Source organism: Crocodylus porosus, unplaced genomic scaffold, assembly GCF_001723895.1.
Source record: "Crocodylus porosus isolate Cpor-Errol unplaced genomic scaffold, CroPor_comp1, whole genome shotgun sequence".
Taxonomy (NCBI): Eukaryota; Metazoa; Chordata; order Crocodylia; family Crocodylidae; genus Crocodylus; species Crocodylus porosus.
The window spans coordinates 120,883,365-120,901,688 of record NW_017728886.1 but is presented as its reverse complement, the minus strand read 5'-3'; the positions used below and the strand labels follow the sequence as shown (position 1 = coordinate 120,901,688).

Genomic DNA, 18,324 nt, shown 5'->3' with positions numbered 1-18,324 from the left:
CCTGCTTATGCAGGGGGTCGGACTCGATGATCCATTGAGGTCCCTTCCGACCCTAGCATCTATGAATCTATGAATCACTTTTGAGTGCTGCAGTCTTAGACGAAGGGCTCAGGACACTTCCGTCTTGCCAATATCTATATAGAACCTCCCTTTATCCTCCTATTAGGGAAATAAAGCATGCTGTGCACTTCCTACTTCTTAGTTCTTCCTCTCCAGCTGCTCAGAGACTGAAAATTGTTGGGGCACACCTAGTGGTTTATGCCCAACTGATTCAAAGCAACTCAACCAAAAAAACCCCAAAAGCAACCAACCAAAAAAAAAAAAAAAAATCAGACTTATAACACAGCTTCTTCACCATCCTGCGTCCAAGCAGCTGTCAATTTTTATCTACAGTTGGTAAGTCTGCAGGACCCCCTATTGGTGAGGAGAGCAAGAAGCATTTCTGAGACCTCACAGACTGCAAGGCTGACTGCAAAGGATGAGGAAGATCTGGGCTTACCAATGATAGCACAGATCAGGGGTTTTCAACCTTTTTTGGCCGGTGTACCCCTGGCAGCTGGTGGAGAAGCAGAGGAGTTCCCCGGTGGCCAGTCGACGAGCAAAACCTGAAGTGCTGGCAGCCCCACCCCCTGCGCCACTGCCACATACTCCCTGGGGCCTTCCCCAAGTACCCACATGGGTATATGTACTCCCAGTTGACGACCTCCGATACAGATGATCACCTTAGAGCAGCGTTTCTCAACCTGTGGGTCACAACCCAAAAGTGGATCACACAAATACATAAATGGGTCACAAACAAACTTTAAAAATTAAACAAACTAAAAATGGATTCAAGAAGAAAAACATGGGAAACCATGGCTTTTCCCTTGCAGGCTGGCAGAGCTCCAGCCTGCGAGGGGCTGCTTGGGGCCCTCCCAAGCCCCACACAACGGGGGGCTGGGGGCAGCAGGTTGTGAGTGAGGGGCAGCAGGTTGAGACTAGCCACCACTGTTTACAAATGGGTCCTGGTATGAAAGAGGTTGAGAACCACTGCCTTAGAGTCCCCGAAACACTGGTCTAAGGGTACCTTGAAGCTAGAAAAGTTGAGTCTTATTGGTTTGAATCAAAAAGGCTGGCTTCTATGATCACGCAGTTAAAATCCTTCTCTTCAAAAAGGTGACACCAGTTAAATGCAGTTTCCTTGCAATGCAGTCACATTACTGTGACAAGGAAAAAAAGTGGTATTATCCTAACGCACACAAGATGTCTTCACTGTATAAGTTACTAAGAATTTGGGAAACTTCCCACAAAAGACTGGTCACTACACCCTACATATGGACAGCAACTACTCTGTATTAGGCTACCACCCAAATATTACCACTGATTGAGGTGTTTGACAAACTGTATGGACACATCAAAAAATGGACTAGTGCAAATACTTCAGAGGCATTTCATCCCAGATGGATAAGTATGCTAAGCTTAAATTTCATAAAAGGCAGAAAGCATCTGAGGGTTGCTTTTTTGTTTTTTTTCTAACCAAACTCCCCCCCCCCCCCCCAACCCCAAATCAGAGCTTAGGATGCTTGCATACTGGACCAGAATGAACCATTGAGGGTTGGTATGGCCTCAGCACTGGATATTTAGTGTACATGCCCGTAAGATAGTTTCAACAAAGACATTTAACTGGCGTCAACTTTCTGAAGAGAACCATTTTAACTGCATGACCTTAAAACCTAGCTGTTTTGGTTCAAACCTATGACTGGGGAATCTTAGGGAAAAAAATTTATACCAGAGAGAAGTGCAAGAGAAAGACTGACTACTCATTTTATTAAGGACTTGGATGCAGGGAGAAAGAGCTTCCTGATCCAAATCCAAAGATGACAAAACTGATAGGAGTTGCAAACGTTTTGGAGGACAGAATTAGAATGCAAAAGGATTTTGATCTCAAAGAACTGATCTATGAATCCACAAAGGCCAAGGTAAATTGCTACATCTAAGAAAAAAAAAAAATCAGCTGAACACATACGAAATGTAGCATCCCTGCTAAAAAAAAATCTGGAGGTTTTTGTGGATCACAGCAACATGATACACTTGCCAAAAAAAGTGCATATTCAATCTTGGGCTGCCTCAACTAGAGTACAGTAAAGGCATGAAAGGTAACAGTCCCACTACTCAGCACTGATTAGGCCTCAGCAATAGTATTATGACCATTTCTGAGCACCGCATTTTAAGGATGTAGAGAAACTGGAAAAGATCCAAAGACAAGTGACAAAAAGATGATAAAAGGATTGGAATGCAAACTGTGGTAGGGAAGGTGGCAAGAATATATTTAGTCTAGAGAAAAGATTGAGGGAGAACATGATATCTTCAAATATTTGAAAGGCTTTCATACTGAAAACCTTCATCTGCCCCTCCCAGAGACAGGCAAGACTAAAAGCATTGGTTATAAACTACAGCAAAGCAAATTTAGAAAGTTTTGCCTGAGGTTTAATATAAGCTGTAAGAGCAGTAGGACTGTGAAACAAGCTGCCTACACAAAGTGTGAAAGCTCTTCTGGAGATTTCTAAAAGAGGCTGAACAGGCATCTGCCCAAGATGCTTTAAGAAAAAAATGCATCCCTTCTATACAGGGGAATTAATTAGATGAACATCCAGGTCCCCACTAACCCTATAGTTGTGTGGCAAAGGCCACAGAATGGTTCAAGAATTAGAAACCAATCAAAGCAATTTCCATCTGCTTCTGACCCTACTGAAATGTTGAAGCAACATGGGTTTTGTTTCTTCAGTACTAATATTCACTGCCACTAGTCTATCCCAGGGAAAATTAACAGTGTCACAGCTCCACTTACAGCAGTGGGCTATGAAATAGTCAGAATACTCTAGGTCACTTAAAGTCACAGAGGTGCTCTATAAGGAGAAGTTTATATTTATTACACTGCAACTACAAATACAGTCCAATTAGCGGATTTTGGAGCTAAGCTTAAGACACAAAATCTTCAATTTTCTTTTGAAAAGAGCAGGTCTCCCAGAAAGGAGAGCCAAAATCCTTCTGGTAGCAATCAATATAGTTGGTCAGAGATGCTTCCTTTCCCTTACCTAAAACCTATTATCACTTAGAAACTGAGAGACTGGGAGTGAATGCAGTAGAAGTTGGACACCTGAGTTTACCAGCTTCTTTTTGGATACTGAAAGTCTAAAAAGATAAAGGCAGGTGGAACCTCTTGTTTTTAGAGAGCCATGCAAGTACAATTTAACTGAGGTCTATCTTCCCTAGTGACTGGGCCCAGGGTTGCCAGTGAGCAATCAATCCAGTAAACAAATACATGGAAAATAGTATACTTTACCCTAGGGAGAAAAGAATAATGTGTAGGAGCTGGGAAAGTGGGTGTTGTTGTATTTGTGGGAGCATCAAAGGAGTTTCTCTCTCCTTACCTGAATATGCTTGCCAGATTTTTGCCTTGATGCCGAGTCCAGTGGGGAGCAGAAGGGCAGTGATTCCAAGCTGTTTGCCAGCAAAGTTGAAGGATAACGAAGATCCTGAAAAGGAGGTAGGCTTGTCAGGAGCCAAAGCAAATCTTGCTGATCACCCGACATATTCCCGAATCCACTGCACAGTAAAGCTGGAAGCAACTAAGCCACTTGTTGTAAGAGTAACTGCCCCAGTGTTTTCCCAACAGGAAGTAAATAGTAGAAGAAAAACAAATGTCTGGTGCCAAGAGAATCTACCCAATGGTTGCAATGCATTCCAAATAGAAAGTTCCTGTAAGTATCAGAACAGTTGCCCTTTCTTCCCACTGCAGCTGCTCATCCACTGATAAAAGATGGGAATTTAGGCTACAGCTTCAGTGAAGAGCCTCTATATTCCAGATGGAGGTCAAGCTCAACAGACAGGGAAAAAACTGCCAAGGGAAAGAAAAAAAATAAGGGAATCATGTTCTAAGGGACAGCAAAGACTCACAGAACACAAAAGACCAAGTCTTCATGGGAGGGAGAGATTGACAGTATATGTTCAAGCCCGCCAGTAGGGAACTGCTTCACACAGTTAAGGAATTCACTCCTTATAGCATTATGAATGCTTCTGCATGGAGGAGTAGATTCAATGCAGGGGAAAGGCCTTTAGTTAAACCTATCCCCAACTGTGCTGACAGCAATGCTTTGGTTATGACCGTCTTCCCAAAGGCAGACTTTAGAGATACAGTAATTTATGCTGCTTGACTTAAGAAAGCCCGTTTATATCTCACCACTGTTGACACTTGAGGCTTCAAGCATGGTGGTTCAAAATCCTCATCAAGAGGGATATTTCTGTCCCACTGACAAATTCTTTTAATTTTGAATATCAAAATTCTTTTGCATTGAATATGAGATGCTCTCAAGCACAAAGATCACACAACATGTTAGAATTCAAGAGGCTGAAAGATGGGAATTGATCGAAATAACAGTTCTCCCTCCATATGCTTCAAGTTTTCAAATTATTCTATATGGTCCTTTATATATTATTGATAGTCCTCAGGTCACAAGCGAAAGGATCCTAGAGCCTGCCTTTTTTCCCCTCTACTCCTTTTACAGCAACTGCTGATTCCAGGGAAGGTGCAAGTATGCAGGCTATGAAGGGCGTGGGTTGCAAACAACACTCCACGTAGGCAGAAGGCTGCCAACCCCTACACTAAGGCAAATCACCCTCAAACTCCTTCATAAGGCAAAGAAAAGTATAAAAATAATCCATACAAATTGCACTGACTCATTATTTCATATGAATTAAAACAGAAGGAAAAAGCTAAGAATCTCTCCACTACAATAGCTTAGAAAAGCAAAAATCAAATGTGGCTACCTCCAACTAACTAAATGTTGACAAGATTTTTGTGTTTTTTTAATCTTTTCAATACGTCTTCAAGTGTTTGAAAACTTTGAAGTATGGGCTGATATGTAAGAGTTGATTCTATAGTACTAGCTCGTGGCATGGAAATTTGACTCTTATGGCAAAGGGTTACCTTCTTCATAAAAAAATAATGTTCAGCAAAAGAGCAACTTCGATTATAAACTGATACTTTAATCAAATTGTTTACCTGAAAAATGGACTTCCTCTATTTTGTGTAATTAACCTGGGGATTTTAAGAGATCACATAAGCAGTGTAGATCATCACTTACGTCCTTAAATTGAAAAGCAAGATATTACTCTCTCTCACTAGGATAAATTCACCAGCAGAAAAGTTGCATTTATATACACAAGGTACAACACCAAATACAGAGGACAGCCTGAGGAAAGAGCCAAATCAAAAAAACTTAAAAGGCATATGCAACATGACAAGGCAGGGAAGGCGGGAAGAACAGTGCTGGATGAGTAAGTGGTGAACTGCTGCAAACACAGAGCCACTTCAAATGGCAAGCTCTCTGCACAAAAGAGCAGGAACACCAATGGGACAAGAGACCTGATCTGAAAAAAGTGGGTGAAATATTTTAATGAAGTACCTAGTAGATGTTACAAAAGACCCCAATACAAAGATCCTATTTTTAAAAAATCCACACAGCATGCAATTAATCAATTGCACACTACAGCATGCAATTAATCAATACTAATAACACCAAACATTAGTCAGGCACCTTTTTGTGCTACTGTGCCATACATTTTTTCCTGGGGTTCAATGTCTATGACACACTATGCCTCCATTTTTCTATTTGCAAAATAGTAACCACTCTAATGAACAGATGAACATTATTAGTAAAAAGATAAAATGATGAAAGCTTTCCTCAAAATAAATGCCAACCAACAGTACTTGGACATTCCCTTGCAACAAGAAACTTAAGTGAATAAATCTTTCATGACACCCAAACTGCTGGGTTGGATCAGGAAAGAGAAAAGACTCTGAACCCCAGGATCCCCAGGAGTTATATCCAAAGGACTGCTAAGCAAAAAACTTACAAAAAAACTTGGGAGGAAACTAGCATACCGCATCTCCTTAAAAAAGGATATAAACAACTTCCAGCCAAAGCTACTCTTGTATACAAACTCTATGCAGCACAGACCAGTATTACAAACCAGTATTCAAACTCTGTGGAAAAGTTCTCTATGGAGCAGACAGTACTACCAAGCATGTGGACTCCTCAGGACTCCCACAATTGAGGGAAATATTTTAGTTGGAATTTGGTAAACTTGCTACTGCAGAATATTAGGTTCCTCCAAATCCTCTAGTGTTGCTAAACTCTGTCACCCTTCTATGGTAACTGAATGACAAAATAAAGCTGTGGCATAACTAAATACATAAGTAAAAAATTAATCTTCTATCAACCAGATTTATCAGAACAAGAACTATTACACTCCGTGACATTAAGTTCAAATGAGACAAAATCTGTCTGGGATGGTTAATAAATGGGATTATTCTGCTTTAAGCAGGAGGCTGGGGCAAGCTGACTTCTTTTGATCCCATCCAACCTTAATTTTCTATTACATAAACCCTTGGTCATAATGAATCCAGTTATTGTCCTCGACCCAAATTGATCCCCTTCTGCCACATATATCCCTCCCTCAGAAAAGTTCTGATCCCGCAGCAAAGAAACATTGCAGCTGCAGCCCCTTGAGAGAGACAAAGCCACGGTGTCTAACACAAACTAGTATTAAAGCTCAAATATCTCCTAAAAAACAAAAATACTACCATATCCCCTTCAGTTCACATTAACCTGCTCTACAACAAAGTCTCAACGTCCTCATAACCACCCACGTAACAGCACCACCTTGAAACATAAAATGTCAAGCAGCTCATGAGGGGGGAAGACGGGGGACAGGGAGAAGGGGAAGGCTTTCCCCGTCTTAGAGCACAAGCCTGACACACTTTTCTTTTACACAATCAGGGCTTCCAGTGAGTTGTCATATTTTCTAGGGGTGCACTAATAAGGATTTTTTTTTGGCTGATACCGATGGCTGATTAACGAGCCATATCAGCTGATACAAATCTGATAGCCAATATGCAGCCTAGCAGCCTGGAGAGCAGCATCCAGCCAGTAAGTCTGGGCGGCTGGACCTTCCCCTCCCCCAGACTTACCAGCTTGATACAGGTCTCCATGCTGCCAGGCTGCATTCCTGGCTGCATGCAGACTGCAGCTGAGCACATGCACATGGCATTTAATCAGTGACATTATTGGCTAGATGGGCTAAAAAAAGCCAATTACTGATAATGTAATTTTTCCTTGAATTGGTGTCAATCCGATATATCAGCGCACCTCTAGCATTTTCCCATTTTATAGTTAAGACTGTAGACCAGGGGTTGACAATGTTTTTGGGCAGCGTACCAAGAACACCAGCAACCTCAATCTGTAAGATGTTGGCATGCCAGAGGCGGACAGCAGAGCCAGGAGCAGCCCCATCCTTGTGGCAGTGCAGCCCGTGGCCCTTCCCCACCATTTGCCTTGAGGCTCACATGCCAGACAGAAGTGCCTTCACATGCCCCACACTGGCACTTATGCTGGGTGTTGCCCACCCCTGCTGTAGACTGATCAGGGGGTACCTTCCTGTAAATATGGCACCTACACATTATAAGCCTTTAATTAATGCAAATAGTTTGAGTAGAATCCTTATCTGAGTTTTAGGGAATACACCCTGAAGGAAGACCTGAGAAATTCAACTTTGTAATTATATTCCAAATTTATATATGCAGAAAATTTCAAAGTTTAAAATCAATTTGTTTAGTAAACCCAAATTCTTGCAAAAATCTAAAAACGTCGGAGAGCAAGCCTTCAAACCCTATAAATCAATCTTAAAATGAATCAAGTAGCACATGGCAGAAAAGTTTAAGTTTTTAACAGTAATCTGGCAAGCCTGAATAAAATGGGAGATACCTACAGTGGCCTAAGTGGCAAGGAACCTCAAAACCAAGTGATTAAAGGCAGCATGGCATCTTCAATTTTATGGTTTTATTCTTATGGAAGTCAAAACAGCTTTAAGTAGGATGACTTGTATGTTTGTTCAATGATGCTTCTCAAAAGTTGATTTTTTAAACAGTTTTGATGGCAGACATTCACGTTCATAACTTTAGCAAGTCCAAGAAAACATCTTTAAAAAAAAACGTTCTCATCACCTTGAGGATCTTTAAATTAATATAGCATAATTCAAGTCATCTATACTTGTAATTTCAACACTACCTCATTAAAAAGTTATTCCAATTAGTTGGCTCATACCTGATTACTGGTGGCCATTATCAAGGTTCTTGTAGGTGCAGACTGAGGTTTACCATTTGGCATAGGCAATGCTGGTGGTAAACCGGCCATAAGTTGAGTCGGTGCTTGCAGACTGAACTGGTAAACATTAGGAGTTGTGCAAGGTGGCGTATCAGAATCCTTTTGGCAGAGAAAAAAGGGGAAAGAAAAGCAACTTTACAGAAAGTACAGTATATACAGACTAGGCATCTGTAAATGCACTGATTCATTAACTCATGTAAATACTGTAGTCTGGATTAAAAGCAATTCCAGTGGTGAAATCAAATAAACTGATACACTAAATTTACGTTAAAAAATGTAAGAGTTAAGAAATAACTCTACCCAGAATCAAGTCAAACAAATTAAATGCATCTATTGCAAATCACAGATCAGTTTCCAGTCAGCTCAATCTAAAAAAATACCTGAAAATGAATGTTTCACTCTACCAAATTAAAAAGTAGTGGGGATGGAGATAAGAAATTGCTGGTACAGGATCAGTGCTCTGAACAATGTTGGAGTTATTGGTACTTATCTGCATGGTAAAGTTACTCACTGGTAAATGTTACAGTCTTCTCCCATCTTACCCAGCAACAGCAAACTTAGGGCTCCACCTACCAAGAAACAAGGAGACGATCTGCCAGTCAAGACCAATAGCAAGCACCAAATCACCCACTTCTTTTCCAGTTAAGAATTCTGATTTTTTGCCTTCCGAAATCTGAGTGACAATCCAACAGGAAGAGTCAGAGGGATGTAAGGTAACAGAAAGGAGTACTTTGACAGATATTACCTGTCAGTAATTTTCTTTCCATATTCCCTCCTCTCCCAGCCTGACCAGCAGCAATTAAGACATAGTAAGCAGTGGGCTATGGATGGTGGTTTTATACCACAGTGCCAGGAACACTTAACACCTGACAAAATAAGCAAACTAGGAGAGAATAGTAATTTTGACCACAGGACTGTAATCAGCTGGGGCCTGAGTGCTCCTTAAGCACAAAGAGAATGGATCAGCTGCTTTTCTAGAACTAACACTGCAGCACAGGAAAAAACTTCAGGACCTGCTTGACATTCCAGAAAAGAGACACTTCCTCCATTTCAAAACAACATAGCTTATTTAAAGAGCCAGATTCACTTATCTCAAAAGCAAGTCTGAGCCACAGAACTACTCTGTTTCAGGGAGAAGAGAAGTAAGGGAAGGTCAACAGGCATAATGACAGCACAAACATAAAATTATTCTCTAATGTGTCCAAGACTGCAGAAATCCTAAAGGAGTCCAACTGTACCTGGAAAAACAGTAGGTCCAATTGAGAATTCATGGATTAATATGTAGGTCTCCATTGAATAAAATGAAGAACGTTTGACTCCTGTTCTCATTCAAATATCTCTACCCTCCCTGAGATCAGAGATGCAAACTGGTCAAGTAAAACTTGGAGGTAACTACATTTGGCCTGTTTCTGAAGTAAAAAATAGATTATCTTGAATACACAGAGGGGGCAGAAATGCATATGCAAGCTTCTTCTGGAAATCCAAAAGGATTTTCTAGTTCTTTGACAGCAAAACGCCTAACAGGAAGCACAACAGTTCCTTGAAAGAGATTTATGCTATATATTTTTGCCTCTATTCCCATACTAATGCAAGATGTTTCAAGCTAGAGAATAGAAGTGGAGAGAAGAAGTCCTGCTACACAAATGTCTGTATCCCTGCCTGTCGTGCGATGAAGAACCAAACGGAATTCCAAGGCCAAAGAACCAGTTTCATGGCCAAATGCCCCAAGAAGATTACTATGACATTTTTCTTTTCAGAGAGGGGGAAATCATCCAGAGAACCTTGTCCGACAGGTCTGCGCATTATGAAATGCTAGGAATTGAAATTCCATAATAGCTGATTCTAAGTAAACACCCAATTGGGCAGTATAACTACCAAGTTGGCACATCTGCCACAAGAAAGAAGGTAAATCAGCTCTACTAAAAAAATTCTACCAAAAAACCATACTTCCTTGTAAAACGTGTTGCCACAAGAAAGCGTGGGGGAAAAGGGAGAAGTTATTCAAAAGCCTTCAAGTAAGAAAAGATTTTAATGGATTTCTAAAGCATAGGAAACAAATCTTTGTTTCTTGAAGCAAGTGGTATAAGGAATTCACTAAAGTAGCAACATGGACATTGATTTGTTTGCCAGATTAAAGACTTGTCAATAAAGGATAGTGGTCATGGGTTAAGTCATTTTGAATAACAGCACCTATATGTCATAAAAGCATTACCAAAACAAATGGCATCAACAGCTGGCATGTGCAACTAAAGTATGTGGTGGGCAGAATAGAGCCCCCATGCTCCTAATTTGTAAATCTAGGCTCTGGAATAAAGGATAAAAGGGCTCTGAAGTGACAGGTGGGAATATGGCTCTTAGACCTGCAGCCCTCAATATAAGGAAGTATTTGAACTCACTTATAACAGGTTCTGGTTCAAGTAGGGAACACCACTTACCAAGCAGCTACTAATTACAACGCAATCAACTCACCAAAGAGGAGCAGGTGGTCAAGAGAGGGCAGGAACTTGCCCCAGAGTTAGGACAGACTGCTCAGCCAGACTCAATCCTTCAGAAACAGCGTGGGATAAGCCAGCAGTCCACACTATCTACCAACACTTCCCACTCTTTGGAAGATCCTTCTAACTGGCTCCAGAGAAATCCAAGAAACTGTGCAATTCTCCCAGTAGTCAAAACACACTACAAACACCACATACACGTGAGAAGATAGGGAAGCACACAGCTTCCATAGAACCTGTATAGTTGGATTTCTGGGTAGCTATGGCAATCAATACTCAAACTTCAGCGGGACTATCCAGATCGAACGTTCTCCTGTTGAATGGCATGAGGTATTATTGGCAAAGGAAACAAAATAAAAGATCACAGGATAAAAGGTCAAAAGTAGGGAATAGCAATTCTCTTTGATAGAAATGAGGGTTCAATTCTGAGCAGCCAGTTCATTCAGACCCTTTGTGGGAAGAGGAAAAAAAAAAAAAAAGAAAAAAAAGCGTAGCTAATTATTTTCCTTTCATTTACAACCCAAATATTTAACACTGAAGGAAAGATCACTGCCAGATCTATTCCAGAGACACCAATTCTGAATGTGACCTCACTCTTCTACCCTCAGCACTGAAATCATTCCAGAAGCTACATTCAAGACTTGAACGTGTGTTTAAAATCTAGATGCGTGCGCTGAAGCCAGAATGATTCCTGAAGAACTTGGAATAGGTGGACAGTTGGAAGGAGATGGTCATCCATGAGCTGCTGGAGATTGGGATCAACTGGAAAGTGAGAATTTCTCATTCTTTTAGTCAGAAGTTGGTAAGAGATACCTATATCTATAAAATCGAGAGGGACAGATCTTCTCTTTTACACAACCCTCCCCCCCCGCCCCACGCACACCTACATCCTCCCCCCACCCTTTTCTTACCAACTTCTGAATACTAGTAGGCATGAAAAGAACCAAAGGGTGGGAGAGAAGGAAACTCATCTGATAAGCTAGCAGACAAATTGTGACCGCTTCCTACATCATCTTCCTAACAAAGGATACTTCTATGAAGACATGGAAGAAGAGCCTGTCTATTGCCTTTATATGGGAATTGATGGATGACCACCTGGCAGCCTAACAGATTTCTTCAGTTTTTCTCTACTCAGGACTGCTGTTAAATGGACAGAACAGAGATTTCTGCCATTTGGAATCAATTTATATGCACTGGAAAGTTTTTGTGGATCAAGTACTCCATTAGCTAGCTATGGGACATTACACTTTCATGCCCATGTATTTTAGAAGGAAAAACTAGCTGGTCCAAAGTATGCAATTTTCACCGCTCATCTCTTGTGCACACTAGGCTTTAGTTGGGTGTTGTTTTTGCCACAAACAAGAATACTCCACATTATGTAGAGAAGGAAGGCAGTTTATTTAACAGTGGATGCTGAAGAAGAGAAGATCTACCTTGCCCATCTGGAAAGAGACAGTTATATCCCTATCTTTTAAGGAAGGACGCTCAAAAATAGTTTTTGCTATTAAGTTGCAACCTTGCACATTTCCAAGTGTAAAGTGCTCTGTCTGGGGGCAAATGACCTTCAACAGACATACAGGCTTGGTGATGTCAGCCTGACTTGCACCACGGCCGAAAGGGACCTGGGGGTAACGATCAACCATTGCATGAATATGAGCCATCAGTGCGAGGTGGTGGTCAGCAGGGCACAACACGCTGTCGTGCATCAACCGATGCATCTCATGTAAAACTAAGGAAGTGATTCTCCCGCTGTACTCTGCACCATAGTTGGAGTACTGCATCCAGTCCTAGGTGCCGCACTTCAACAAGGAAGTGGAAAAACTTGAGAGCGGGTCCAGAAAAGAGCCACCTGTAGGATCAGGGACTTGCAAGGCAAGCCATACAAGGAAAGGCTGAGGGACCTGGGCCTCTTTAACCTAAAGAAGAGAAGATTGAGAGGGGACTTGATAGTGGCTTACTACTATATCAGAAGAGTGCATCAGGAGCTTGGTGAACAACTGTTCACTAAGGCATCCCTGGGGAAGACCAGGACCAATGGATACAAACTCCTCATAGGCTGCTTCAGGTTTAATACCAGGAAAAACTCCTTCACCGTCAGGATGTCCACACTGTGGAATAAACTCCATCCAGGAGGTGGTGTAGTCACCTACCCTGGAGGTTTTCAAAAGGAGACTGGTCCGTCACCTCGCTGGGGTCACTCAAGCCCAGTTGTCTTCCTGCCCAGAGCAGGGGGGCTGGACCCAATTATCTGTAAGGTCACTTTCCAGCCCCTAACAATCTATAAATCTAAGTAAGTACACAAGTGCTTGAGCTGCAATACAATAATACTTACCCTTTAACTCCACATGGAAATTTTGAAAACATTGACAATTGACAGGATGCAGCTTCTATAATTATAGAAAAAGAGGTTCAGGCAATCTGTTGCCACACGTCTGAGGGATGGGTTGAGAGTGCATACTAAAAACAGCAGAGGCAGCCATCAAGGAGGAAAGGAAGTCTAGATTATGTAAATGAACTTGCTATCCTACAAGAGGCTACCTTTTAGGTGACCAAGCAGAAACCTGAAGGCCTGCATTTTGATATTTTCTCATCTAGACAGACATGAAAAGCAATTTAGAATTGCCACTCACTGAAGAGTCTGAAAGTGTAGGAACTATTCTTGTGGCTATGCCATCTATTTTTGAGTCACTCACTAGCAGCAGATTTTAGGGGGGGGAAGAACACAGCAGATTTGCACGTGCAAGCAAAATCTTGAGGTCAAAGCATGCTGTCATCTCACCCCAGTGGAGCAGAATCTTAGCTGTGTGTTTTGACTGGACACAAAGCAGGTGTACTGAGTAGCCTAGCTTCTCAGATGGAACACTTCCCGCCTGGATTGTATGATGATTAGGTGACTATATGCAGTATAGACTTTCTAATGTGTTAAGTGGTTTTAAATCTTAGGTCAGCAAAAAGGCAGAAGCTATTTTAACAACTTCTTAACATCTTGCTCAATCAGAGCATCCCTTTTTCAAGGGATCCTGGAACACCAATCTAGCTGTAGGAAGTTGATATTCCAAAGCCTCACCGTTTACAACAGTGTTCCTTGGGTATATGTTAGTCCCAAGGGTCTTGCTGTAGCTTCAGTGCTGGCACAACTGGAATTGACATCTTCACTTTAGATTCTAGCATATGGACTACGACCAAGAAACCTAATGTCTGAACAGTATATCCTTTACAGCTCACGTTAAAAATTGTTTCAAGCCTTTAAGTAGCATACCTGAAGTTATCATGGGTTGTCTTATCTTGATGCTACACATTAACATACAAGAAATCAAATGCAAGCAACCTCAGACCAATGTCTGATTGTATCATACCATTCCTATGTCTGGAAGCCTCTGGTTGTTAGCCCTAAGTGCAGAAAACCTATACGAGTTCCTTGCTTATAACAGAATCTGGGCGTGAACCAGACACACACCTTAAGTTGCTTCTTTCAGACTCCCGATACTGCAAATGAATGCTGTCTAAGAACAGGCACAGACAAGTCCTTATTCACTTGACTCAAGGTTTAACACCACCATGAAGATGAAAAGTTCGGGAAAAACGCAAGTCTTAATATTTACAGTGGTACAGAATTAAGGTGAAGAGAGGGGTGAATAATGGGACTTGGGAGACTGATAAACTTCTGCCAGATGAGAAATGAGAAACTCGCGTTTTTGTACCTATCCTGAATTTCATCTTTCAAAAAAACTTAGTCTGTCATAACTAAGGAATTGAGTAGTTAACACCTAAAGTCTGGAGGTGGAGGGGTGGCGGGGGTGGGGGCAAGTGGGGAGGGAATTGTAGTGCCCCTCTCTCAGAACAGCAGTACCTATTGAACATATTTTTCAAGTCTCTTGTAGATGGAGGGAAGATGATTAAGAGGCCTACTGCTTCGCCCAGACTGTCTCCTGTAATGCTATATTTCCTGGGAACTCTGACTTGTAAATACAAGTTCCCTCCCTCCATTTTAAAGCAGTATATTTGGTTAGTCCATCCACAATGTGAAGTTGTTAACATTCAAGATGAAGACTAACATGATCAAAACCAGTGTTTTGTACCTGGAAAGAGATATGGCCATGAAATTCATAGATTCATCCATCATTTCCACATTAAAATAAAAAAAAGATATTTTGGATCTCAGAGTTCAGGCATTTTAGGTTGTTGCACTAGCACAGTAATGTCTCAAATGACATAGACTGTCAAGCAAAACCCAAAAATCAGTTCTGAAGTTCCTCACAGGGTGCTTCTTCCATTGCCTAGAAAAGCTTATGGAAAACTACTGTCTGCAGGAACTGTAGTCTTTGAAAGGGATACCACCTCCCCTGATTAGAGTGAAAGCCTTCTTTTCTGTAGAAGCTTGAAAGATTTTAGAAAATGAGCAAGACATCTCCTTGTTAAGGAGTTTCATATCCTCTCCAGTGGCTGCTTCACAGGAAGAATTAAAGCAGAATTTTCTTAATTTTGGATGGGAGACATTTGTCCTTGTTTAGCCTGGTTATCTAGAGTGTCTGGCTGACATCATGATGAGACTCCCTTCTCCATGATTTGAAACTTCTGAGAAATATTTCCTTTTTTCCTCTTTAAGAGAAAGAACCCAAAGTTGAGAGGTTCCACTTCACAGAAATATCCAGCTCATGGTAATCTTGACAGGCACTGAGCTTTTGTTATCTTTCTTTCATCTACAGACAGGAAGAGGGCTGTCTGTTTTTTATCCATTGGCCAAAGACCTGGGGAGTTGATCCTGCACCCAACTGGGGGACAACCCAGGATTATAGCAGGGGAAAGATTTTCTGCTGGTTCCTTATACATCTTTTTAATGATGGACCTGAAAAGAGGTCTCTGCAACAAAGGATCCATGCTTCATGCCCTTCTTCATCTTTTAGCCTTATTCCTGTTACCTTATACCTGGATTTTTTCTTCACTTTCCCCATAGACATACGAGCTGGAAGTAGTCAGAGAGCCAAGCCATGAGGAAAAAGGCTGCACTCCATCTTCCAGCTAAGAAAGCAAAGAAAACTGGAAAAGGAGCAAGTAAGTCAGTGTTTGTGTTATAACTACTTAGAAGTTGCATAGATCTTTTCATCCAGATAGGAGTGTTTTCCAAAGGAGAAGTATTATGAGACAAAGAAGTATAGCTTTAGGTAGTTCAGCAGTCAAGGACGGAACCTGGGTACCTTGACAAAACACATTTCATTGGATTAGATCAGGGCCAGGCAATTATTATTTTGGGCTTACTGAGTTTTGGCAAGCCATCAAGGGCTGCATTGACAGGCCGCCAGGGGCAGATAAATATTAATTTTCTAAATTTTTTAGGGGCCCCACGGGCCAGATAGAATGGCCTGCCAGGCTACATCCGGCCCATAGGCTGCATTTTGCCCACCCCTGGACTAGATGCTTCCCCCTTCAGGGATAATTTCTATGCTAGCTTTCATTCATATATCTTGTACCACTTTCCTCTTTGGTAGGTGGAGCCATAAATATGAACAACTGTTGCAGGGCAAAACAGAGGAGAAAAATAAAGTTTCTCCATCCATGAAAAGTCTTCAAGTAGCACACCTGATGGGCACCTTTTATAGTTATATATGGTTTCCATTAAGAATTTTCTCTCAAACTGTACCAGGGTGTCCTAAATACAAGTGTAAATTGGTTATTTTCTTTGCCTGAAGACAAATTGCTGGCAGAGATAAGCTCTAAGTTATTTTAATTATTGGAAAACTTACTGTAAAATATACTATAGCATTTTTAGCAAGAATCAAGACTACAGGAAAATTAGACTCGTTAAACCTTTTCCAACCCCCAGTTAGGATTAATGCATTTATTTTGTTGTGAGAGAGGAGGGGAAATGTTATTTTAACACTAAATTGAAAAGTCAAGTGGGCCAAGATTACAGGTACACATAATGTCCCTTTAATTATACTGCATGTTCTTCTGGCCAGCCTGACTGGGCTGTGAAGATAATTTGCTGTTTTATGAAATGAAATGGAAAACAATTGTAGATTCACTTTGTAGAATACTGTGCAATACAATAAACTGCAGAGATTTTAAAATTCTATGCTTTCATTGTAAAAAAAAAAAATCCATTAGGAAGACAGACTCCCAGAACAACAAAAACATAAAGTATGAAGATTAAACACAGTAATATTAGGGTTGAACAACTATATTCTTTTCCTGTTTATTATTAGCTTCTATAAAATCTGTATCCCGTCTGTGAAAGCTTAATGTAATGTACTCATGTTTGCATTTGTGTAGGTGACCTTCCACCCTGAATCAAACTGGACCCAAAATCTTTGAGTATCTGAAGAAATAAGGTGAAAATATAGAAAAATACAAGTAGTTTTGGTGTTCAAAATATATGAAGACACCACAGAATTCTTATAACCAGTTTAGCACTTGACTACTTCACTGGTGTTCTAATAGTCAAGTGCAAGTTTGGTTTGTGATTAATATCCACACAAATAAGTTTTATCCTACCTTTTTTGCTCAAAACCATTACAACTGTTAAAAGCCTACAGTGGTTTTAGCACAACAGCTACAAATTTTGACATTTGTTATTACAGTATTTGGGAAAGGCTCGAGGCAAGGCAGTTCAGTTTCATCCGTGTCCTGAACTAGTAATTACCTTTGCATTTTTTTTAGGCTGGACAGTGAATCTGTCTGATGATACTTAAACGAGATAATTTTCAATAAGTAGATCAAGGGAGAAATCTGTTTAGGGGAAGTGGGGGAAAATGATTTTCCAGGCTTATGACAAAGCTTTATCCTTTCCTCTAAAAAGTGTTCTTAATTAAAAGCAATTAAGAGTAAAGCTTATGTATAGTGACTGGAACTATGGTTATAAAAATGGTTTCTATCTGATCATGCCCAGAAAGATCACTGGATCACTTAAAGTCTGGGTGGCCTTTAACACAGGCAATAGAATTTTCTCAAATTCAATTTTTTGAGGTAGAGACTCTCATTTAGAAAAAAATATATGTATTCAAACTTCAAGTTTCTAATGAGCACTTAGATATCATGGTTAACTGTACGGAAGATGAGACAGAGTAAAACGTTAGTCAGCAGATGTATTTCAAGTTATAAGTTTGGCCCAAAATGGCTGTCCCTGAACAACTGCCAATTAGATGGCTTTTCCTCTGAAGATATGCCAATTTTGCTGAAGAGCATGATTGAATTTGGATGGACTAACCGAGTCCACGTTTTACATTTCTGTTTGTGTTTTAGTCAGTTACATTCAAATGTTTTGGAAGAAGTTTGATTCTATCCCCTAGATCCACCCCCTTTCTTCTATTCTAGTTAAGGCCAGTGAGAAATGGGGTAGGTGCTTTCCATGACAGTGTGTCTGTACCTTCCACATAAAAGAGCAAACAACCGACTCCATAGGTACAAGCTAGATTGCATAGGATTTGCCAGCTTGGTTATGTTTGGGGTGTTTAAGTGTCCCAATCTTCTGCAGCCACTTGGGTTTTTTTTGTTTTCATTTAAAAATAAAGACAAGGTTTCCTGTCTCATATTTAAACTAATAAACTGCTCTCAGTCAAGCTAGTAGCCTCACTGGACTAAATAGTTGATTAACTAAAGAAAAATTCTAAAATGTAGAAGAGTGGAGA

At 40.7% G+C, this 18,324-nt stretch overlaps 1 protein-coding gene across 7 annotated transcripts in view; it reads right to left on the bottom strand.

Moving 5' to 3' along the window:
- The window catches only part of PAPD7 (poly(A) RNA polymerase D7, non-canonical), a 59,587-nt gene that overhangs the window by 3,094 nt on the left and 38,169 nt on the right, over positions 1-18,324 (bottom strand). For 2 of the 7 annotated variants that reach the window (XM_019541296.1, XM_019541305.1), the window contains exons 11-12: positions 8,145-8,303; positions 3,411-3,515 (exon numbers count right to left, since the gene is read on the bottom strand). The exons of 1 other annotated variant lie outside the window; for it this stretch is intronic. In XM_019541296.1, coding sequence (XP_019396841.1) covers positions 3,411-3,515; positions 8,145-8,303 — 264 coding nt within the window. 4 more of the 7 variants (XM_019541314.1, XM_019541325.1, XM_019541342.1 and 1 more) reach the window with 3 other exon arrangements.